Raw genomic sequence first — 9,146 nt, 5'->3', positions numbered from 1 at the left:
TGTCCGTGTCGGTGTGGGTTTCCTTGCACGACCGCGTCCGGAGTGGAGTGCAGTGCAGGAAAGCGCTCGGCGCAGAAGCCGCACGGACACTCGCGCGGAGCCCGGGCGCCGGGCCGCCGACGAGGGCGTTCGCTTCTGAACGTTAAGGAGAATTTACGGTCAAGACAACCGGCGGTTAAAAGAACGTCTTTATTAACAAAATCATGTTAATTCTCCTAAGTTCATCTTAATATTGAATAAGATGCTTAATAGCTGTAATTCAACACTTTATTCCAGTTTAGTCCTTTTCAATGAACTTGCTGTGAACTTGTATTTTAACAGAAGCCACGAATCAAGTATTTAGATGTAGCTAACTACAATGGAAAATGAAAATTTATAGATGTTTTACCATTAGATAACAGTGAAAAAAATCTAATGAAGGATATGATAAAGGTTGGCTTAGAAATAATTTATCAATAGGCATACCTTTTTTAGAACAAGTATAATGTACACAAATCACAAGTCTCTGTCAAATATTAATATGTACTTAGCGATTTTTTTTAGCTGAAATAGTATTTTAGTTGTAAAAACCATTTTTGATTACAAAAAAATAAACTATCAGAGTTTTACACTTTACAAATGTTCTAAGAACTCATGTCACGTAATAGTTTAAGTAGAAAAACACTAATTTGAAAAGTGGTACTGTTTTGGTACGATTTCTGCAGTTTATATGTATTAACTGGTCTCTTTATAGGAAACCCAGCTAAAAATTGATCATATTAAGCCTTGTAAAATAAAGGCAAAAGCTAATCGCCTTTTAACAAAAATTGTATACAACACTTCCAAGTACCAAAGAGATCATTTAGTGGTTAACTGCCCGGTACAAAATACTAAATAAAATACATTTTCTGGATTGTGTTCCACTAGCAGCCACTCTGTTATCCAAAATAAAGATTTCCAACAAATAAAACCTACAGTGTAATTTACTCACTGTAGACCATGCCATTTCCCCCATTTGGTACTTAATTTTCTCCCGACGCCTCCATGGTGGCACCATATTATTAAAAACATTAAGTAAGATTTATGCTTCAGATCAAGACATCATTTGAGTAATTTCAAATGATGTACAGCTCCTCATGTAAAAAAGACGTTTTGTGGTCACAATTACCTCAAAAAGTAATTATATTCAAATAACCTGACATATCATGCCTTAGCAATTACAAAACCATGATTTTGACACATGGCAATTTATAAGTTAAGCAAATGTGAAATGCTAAAAGATGTGAACAGCTGTTCTTCTGTTTAAGTGTTAAGTGTTCAATTTAAGAGTGCTGCAAAACTCAGGTAATAACTTTATTTTTTTTTTTCAGTTAGCATAACCAGCCCACGGTACAGTGTGCTAAGTCATAAAGTACAAACCCAAGGTAGGTAATCCCTTTACTAAGTTACAAAACTTTTGGCAAACCAATACAGTACTCTTTAATACAATAAAATAATATTTCTGTTGGAGTCATATATTACTTCAGTGATAATTTTCACCCCAAAAGTATCATTTAAGTACCAAATCAAAACACGGTGGTTTCTAGCAGAGCAAGTTATTTTATACAAATTAATGTCTTTTACAACTATACAACTTCTTGTTTTACAGGGAGTTCCTCATGCCCCGTTCTTGTTTGCAGCAGCAGCAGCAGCAGGGCAAGTGTGCGAAGGTAAGGGGTGGCTCTGCTTTGTTCTGGGGTTGGTCCACAGCCGGGTGAAGTCCCAAAGCCCGAAAAGCTTTAACACTCCTCCTTAAGAAGACTCACTGTCCATAACAATTTTTTTCCCCCAAGTATTCTTAAAAAAATGGTTACATTTTCATATAGATACTGGAAACCTAACAAGTAGTCATTTCAAGTCATACTAACATCAGATGATCCCTGTGATTTAGAACCCCTGTATCTTTCTTTTGATAAAAATCACATAGCCTCACTCCAGCTTATCAAAAAAAAAATACTACCTAAAATATAGTTGTGATTTTTAAATAACAAATAAATATACTGTCATTTTGGAGAGACCTGGGGGACCCGTTGCTGGACACCAACTTTATCATTTCTCTACAAATGCGGCCGCTGCCATTGGAGTCCTTATGCTTCCTCTTGCTGAAGCTGCCAATTCTTCGATCTCAGCATTTAATTTATGTATTACCCATTCCATTGCTTCTCGGCCCTTAAAAAAATTCAATACATTCATTGTTACTGAGCGGTAACAGCTATGTATCAAATAAATGACACACAAGGAAGTAACAGTGAGCCTTACAAGGATAACTAAACCTCTTAAGGACAGATTACTTTTGTCCTCACTTTCTCTTTTCTAACACTATTTACCAAATATCAAATGCCTTGAACAACTGGCTTGACCCATAAACTGACTTTTATTTTGTATGCAAAAGATGTTCTCAAATCAATCTACAATTAAATGACAGGATGTCTTATTTCATGACTAGTCAACCCTCTTCTTTTTATGTCTACATTTTATTAGTATTTTTTAATGTCTATATTTTAAATCAAAGTCATGTACAAGGTTGCAAATGATCTGTTCTGTGATTCCTTCCTCACCCCTTCCGGTGCTCTATGCACTTCCTTGAGAAAGGAGGTGGCACATCTTATGCTTCCCGCCTCAGGGCCTTTGCACGCACAATTCTTCCTGCAAAAATGCTCTTCCGGCACACCTCTCACAAACAATCTACCACTCATTTAGTACTTAGCAGAATCACTAAACTCTCAAATACTTTCACACCTACCTTTCCTTTTCCTTTCCTAATACATGTTGTATGAATGTCACCTTCCTCTTAATTCCACAGACATTTGTGCCGCCCCCATCTCCAGTTTAGCCTAGCATTCTGCCTGGCATAGAGAAGGTATCTGTGAATATCTCTGATTGCTGAATGACTTTATTAGTAAATGTGTTTAAAAAATAGTGCACCAGGCAGCCCTTTCCTTAACTTATAATTTCACCTTTGTAAGGTATAAAGCATGTATGCGTGTATGCATGTGTGGTTATTAATTTTATAGGGGTGGCAATTAGAAAAAAATGTCTGAAACCAGTGGAGGAGGTAATAAGATATAACTAGGAAGCAGAACTTTAAACAGTGGCACACGGCCATACATTGTCAAGTATGTGCTATGTGCAGAGGCCTAGGCCACACACCTTCCACGTTACTTCAGGCCAACTTGGCAAGAGGGTGACCTCAGCTTCACGATGGGAAACTGAGGCATGGTGAGTTGACATAGTTGTCCTCCGCTGAGAGGCTGGTTAGGAGTTAGAGCTTGCATGTAAACTCAGGTGTTCTGGGAGACAGAGCTGTGCAAACAACTGCCTAATGCTCTCTTTCTGCAAAGCGGCTGAGAGTCCGCTTACAAGGACAAACACACATTCAGCACAAGCTCTTCCAGGAAACGGGGAAAACAAACAATTAGGAAGCAGACCACTTACTTTATTCGCATTGGAAGATATTGTGCTTGCCATCAGGCCTTCAAGGTAACTGCTGAGGCTGACTCCTTTCACAGTGATTATGGCCTCCTGAGTCAAAACAGTTCTGGCACAAAACACACCAAGTTTCAGATGACCCAACTTGCATTGTTTTAAAAAATACTTGATTAAAAAAAAAAGCTTTGTAAAATAAGTTTGTTAACTTTTTACTCACTTTTCTGGGTCCTGAGGATGTGGTTTGTATGTAAGTCTCTCATCTACTGAAACCATATTTGTAAATGAAATCTATAGAATGAAGAAGGGGGGAGTTTGTATTTTGGAAATAAAGATTAAAAATGTTTCTCCAATTAACACATGAACCAGTCTTACTATTTAAACATATACAACAATAAAACCAACAAATAAACAACTTTGATACTGCTGTGTAAATACAGCTTAAATTTTACTACTTGCTGTCTTTTTATTAAAAAATAAATTTAAGGTGGGCCAGAGATTTAGCTCAGTGGTTCCACTGCCTACCTAGCAAGTGCAAGGTCCTCAGTTTGATCCCTGTACCAAAAATAAATAAATTAAAAAAAAATTTAAGCAAAGTATAATAATGATATAATAATGATATGTACATGATCCCAAATCCACTTTATGAATGACAGCTCCGAGAAAGAGGCCAAGTCCACTGCAGTAATAGGCTTAACTGCATAACAGGGACAGATAGTACAGGTTCTGGACCCCAACTCCCTGTGTACGACACTGAAGAACACATACCCATTAACATATCAACTATATGAGAGACAAAAAATTAGGCTAAACAGTTCAAAATTAAAAGAAAAGAGAGCACAAACTTACGTTAGTAGATTTAAGTTCCATTATTTTCTCTACAGGATCAACTACAGAATGTTCTTGAACATATGTTTTGGTTCTTGCTGCACCAATAATCTAAGCAAAACATTTGGAATTAGTAATCAGAGGAAGGATTTCTTACCACATGTTGTCAATATTTTATTTGAAGGTATAAATGTGTACCTGGAATAAAATGTGTATGTGGAATAAAAAATCTCTTTGGAAAAATCCAGAGAAACAGACAAAGGTAATAAGGAAAGCCTATCTGGTGTTGAAATCGCCCCAGTGTGACCAGGAAGCATGAAGTGGAAATATGAATCAGATTTGGGGGAGAGCTCAAGAGATCTGTGTCTCCTAGAGCTGTCCAGGGAGAATGCACCACTGCTACTTTCCCCAGACAGATAAAAAACAGCTATTTCATGGTGGAAGAGCACATGTTCGTACTCAGTGTTACTCCCTGTGCCATGACCCCCAAACCCATCTCCTGATCTTACTCATTGCTGTGTCCCTACTCTCTCATGCCATAGTCTGTCTAATGGAGGTAACTGGTACATTTCTGTTGAAAAATGTGTACTTAGTCTTCTGGGTGGAGCTATGTAGAAACCGGGATTCACTTACCACAACAGTTTTTTCACTTATATAAATCAGCATTCTAATTTCTTGCTAGTCAAATTAGCTCTTTAAAGCCTGCATGTTTATAACTCAATAGAACTGTTTCTAAATGTACAGGAAGGAATACTTAATTGTGGCACAAAGGTGACAACACCAAGTCTGAGAATATTTTCCTTACTTAATGTGCACAACCTAGCACTGGCCACAGCAACGGTAATCTAGCAGTCATGATCAGACCAATGATGCTCAAACTTTTTGGTCTCAAGTTGCTAGAAAAAGCAGGAAAAACAATATAACTCCTTTTAGATTTCAGAGCATTAGCTGGATTCCTTCAGAAGGTTTTATCGAGTGCCTTCATGAAGACTGTAATAATATTTCCAATTCATTATACACTCATAACTCAAGTTTATTATAATACAACTTGAACTGATGCAAAAATGACATTCGGAATCAGCTCCCACAACCTATTTGAAATTATAATGTGGTTTAGAAAACTTCTCTACTGCAGTCACATTTCTCTGGGAATCAGGACACACTTACAGACTTCACAATGGAAGGCAGTCCCCACTCTGTGCTGAGAAGTCTGTGGCTGTGCAGCTTTCCAGAGGGATCTATATGTCTGTCCAGCACATCAACTCCAACCACACTGGGGTTCATAGGGTTTGGGTATTTCTGCATTGCAGCTGTTGTTACAGTTTCCCAGGGGTGGCTGCCAACATAAACCAAAAACTGTTAAAAAATATGCATATGAATTAAGTAATTATTGTAAGCCACCAAATCATTCTTTATAATGGAAATTTAACTAGTTTACCTAGGGAAAATTACTTTCTCAAACACTGACTGAAAAATGATATTTTGGGGCTTGATCAACATTTTTTTTTGAGACAGGGTCTCACTAAGTAGTTGAGTCTGACCTGTAACTCACTATGTAGCCCAGGCTAGTCTTGAACTCACACTGATCCTCCTGCCTCAGCCTCCCAAGTGCTGGGATTACAGGTGTGCGCCACCACACCTGGCTTGATCAACATTTTTAATGTGTACAAACTATAGTATTTTTCCAGAAAACAGGCTACAAAGAACCAAAGACTATAAAGAAAAAACTACCTACAGAGCACTCAGGTCAGTTTCTTAAATAATTGCTTTACATGTAAACTGTTTCTAGGAAGAACCACCAATTCAAAAAAATGTATTAAAAATTAAAGTCTTCTGAAAAAATAGCCAAAAAAAAAAACCTATTTATTTCTTTGTCCGATGACAATTTTATGAAGTTATGAAAAGAACTTAAGACACCAAATTCTTTTTTAAAAAAGGCAGGCACTGTACGTGGTTATAGGGACTACAAAAAGTCCCAAAGTATCATTATTAAAATTTTCTTTATATTAATATAATAAATAACAGTGGTCTCTCCAGTAAATAGCCATTGTTTTCCTCATAGAAGTGATTTTGTTTTCTAAAAGGTCACTCCATATAATAATGTTATAATAATGTTATTAAGACACTCCTAATATGCCATTTCCAATCATCTTTCTTAATAGGCATTTACTTATCACCCAGGGTTGAAGTGGCAGTAATACCACATCACTTGAGAACTTGCAGCCTTTATTTTCTTGAAAAAGCGTATGTGCTTGAGTGATTAAAAATGTGAGGCACATCTGCTCTCTTCACCTCTATGAGTAAGATGCCTGCACAAAATATATCCTTTTCGAAAGAAACCTTTTAAACTACAATTAATATTAAAAGTGGTTTAGTCAGCCTGCAGTTTGATTCAAACCCTGCTATACTATTAATCCTCTCTCCCTTCTTTCACTTATTTTTGAAGTACTGGAAATTGAACCGAGGGCCTCCACGCTGAGTTATATACCCAGCCCTTTTTGAATTTTGAGACAAGGTCTTGCTAAGTGCCAGGCTTAAACTTGGGATCCTTCTGTCTTAGCCTCCCAGGCTTCTGGAACTACACAGGTAACCAGCTTCTTGTCTTCATTCTACAGGAAAAAGATGAGATCTGGAGATGATTTTCAAGTTACACTGATTGATATAAATCACTCAGCATTGCTCCTTATTTTTGTAGAATCAAAAAAGGGCAAACATTAATCTATTTCAACTTTTTAGAGAATTCAGACTGACAACTACATCTTGTCAACACAAGGAAAATCTCAACTCCATTAATTTCCCAGAACTCTGGACAATTGGTGACATGATTTTTAATGTCCTCATTTTCTCTCTGGTATTGTATAAATTATCCTTATTCTGTTTTTAATCTCAAGCCTTATTCAGTAATCAGATATATAAGTGGAACAGCTTCATAAATCTAAATGGTCTTCACAAATAGAAATGATACAGGCCAAGCACTGATTGTTACCAAGGCAACTATCTAAAATGAAAATCAGATGAACCTCTTTCCTGTCCATCTAGTAATATACCATGGTTAGCTGGCTTCCATGCACTTATCTCTTCCTACTGCCCTCTCTAAAAAATAAATAACCACATGGCTTCAGGGTGGTTATGCATTATTTGTAATTTAGGCTATTTCTTTTTTCTAAGCCAACTTGAAAACATCTATGTTGACTTAGCTTGGACTAAGACTGCTTTATGAAACATAACTAGCTCAAATATTACAGAAGATACATTATGATTAATAGTCTTCCAACAATTCATTTTAACTGTATTAACATAATTATGTAAAAAAGTCCTAAAACTGGAAGACATTAAAAGACACCACCCAAGTGGAATCAAGAGAACTTATACAATTTCTTCACCGATGAGGTGTGGACTTGAAGTGAACTTCACCGAAGAACCAAGTGTCATTTCTTTACTAGAATGTGCCACTCCCAAGAACAGTTGCCTAACACACCCTGGGTACGCTGAAGGAATCAATGACTGATTTCAAATGAATGCTGATTTTATGTCAGGCCTCAAGAGGAAGTAGTGCTAGAAAATCAAGGATGGATAAAATGTACAATGATGACACTGTTTTAGAGAACATCATGAAGATGGGAATCATATGAGAATGAGAAATTTGTGAGAGGCCATTATGACTTCAACTTTGAGGATACCCAGTCTCTGGGTATGAGGGTAGTGAGAGTAAGGATTTGGAAGTTCAAGAATGACAAGTGCTCACAGAGACCTTAGTGCTATAAATGTGTGTGCATAGGTGGGACCTTAACTGAACAGGCCAAACTAGCTGGACAGCATGCCCGATCAAGGCTTCCTCTTTTGGCACATGGATGGCATTTATTTGAATGTGGCTATCTTCTAGAAGATACAAGAGCTCTCATCAAATTTCTAAGAGGTCTGTGACAAAAAGAGAAAATTATTAAGGCTATGAATGAAATGCAAGACAAGAAGGCCAACAACTGAATCTCACTGAACATTTACACTGATGAGGAAAAAGAGGGCAATACCGAAGAAAGGGGAAGCAGAAAAGGACAGAGTGGGGGACATGCTGAAGAGAAGAAAGAGCGTTAGGGAAGAAAAGGGAGTTCCAAGAATAATCAAAGACCTAGATTTAAAAACAGAAATTTTAAAAACTATTGGAAGATTAACATAGGGGAAACACCTGAAGCTATATGCACAGGTATGGACTTCTTGAAAAGCACTCCCGTAGCACAGGAAATAAAGTCAAGAATCAACAAATGGAATTAAATTAAAATTAAAAAGCTACACAGTAAAGCAAACAGTGAAAAGACAACATACAGAATGGGAAAATACTTTTGCTAGCTAGCTAGAGAATATTTGGACCATATCAAGGGCCAAGGATTTAGCTCAGTGGTGCTGCCGCCTGCCTTGCAAGTGTAAGGACCTGAGTTTGATCCCCAGTGCCAAAAAACCCCAACAACAACAACAACAACAACCTCAAAAAACTTAACACTCTCAAAACAAATGGACCCAATCATCAAATGGGCAGATGAAATGAACAAGTATTTCTCAAAAGAAGTACAAACCAATAAATACATGAAAAAATATTTATATATAATCTTTAGCCATTAGGGAAATGCAAATCAAAACTCTGAGATGTCATCTTCTCCAGTCAAAATGGCAATCATTAAGAACAATAAAAGCTCGTGAGGATGTAAGGGTAAAGGAAACTTTTACACTGTTGCTTAGAATGTAAGTTAGTACAACACTATGGAGATTCCTGAGAAATCTAAAAATAAAAATTCCATTTGGGGGCTGGGGATTTAGCTCAGTGGTGCTGACACCTGCCTTGCAAGTGCAAGGTCCTGAGTTCCATCCCCAGTACCAAAAAA

General features: G+C 37.1%; 1 protein-coding gene and 1 long non-coding RNA gene across 4 annotated transcripts in view; one reads left to right on the top strand and one right to left on the bottom strand.

The window, feature by feature from the left end:
* The first annotated feature begins 15 nt into the window (after positions 1 to 15).
* Positions 16 to 9,146, top strand: part of LOC104865302 — a 9,947-nt gene continuing 816 nt past the window's right edge. The window contains exons 1-3 of the long non-coding RNA XR_781093.3: positions 16 to 158; positions 1,350 to 1,403; positions 1,628 to 1,688. This is a non-coding gene — a long non-coding RNA (uncharacterized LOC104865302). The remainder of the gene's footprint in view (positions 159 to 1,349; positions 1,404 to 1,627; positions 1,689 to 9,146) is intronic.
* Prelid3b (PRELI domain containing 3B) overlaps positions 1,807 to 9,146 on the bottom strand; it is a 10,098-nt gene continuing 2,758 nt past the window's right edge. For all 3 annotated transcript variants that reach the window (XM_010628756.1, XM_010628755.1, XM_010628757.3), the window contains exons 2-6: positions 5,440 to 5,608; positions 4,294 to 4,383; positions 3,665 to 3,735; positions 3,454 to 3,556; positions 1,807 to 2,187 (exon numbers count right to left, since the gene is read on the bottom strand). In XM_010628756.1, coding sequence (XP_010627058.1) covers positions 2,068 to 2,187; positions 3,454 to 3,556; positions 3,665 to 3,735; positions 4,294 to 4,383; positions 5,440 to 5,577 — 522 coding nt within the window. In that variant the 5' untranslated portion in view covers positions 5,578 to 5,608 and the 3' untranslated portion in view covers positions 1,807 to 2,067. The remainder of the gene's footprint in view (positions 2,188 to 3,453; positions 3,557 to 3,664; positions 3,736 to 4,293; positions 4,384 to 5,439; positions 5,609 to 9,146) is intronic.

This window comes from Fukomys damarensis, unplaced genomic scaffold (genome assembly GCF_012274545.1).
Source record: "Fukomys damarensis isolate Sample0158 unplaced genomic scaffold, DMR_v1.0_HiC HiC_scaffold_22, whole genome shotgun sequence".
NCBI classification, from domain to species: Eukaryota; Metazoa; Chordata; class Mammalia; order Rodentia; family Bathyergidae; genus Fukomys; species Fukomys damarensis.
Note: the sequence above shows the minus strand (reverse complement) of the source record. Positions and strands in the feature narration are given on the sequence as shown.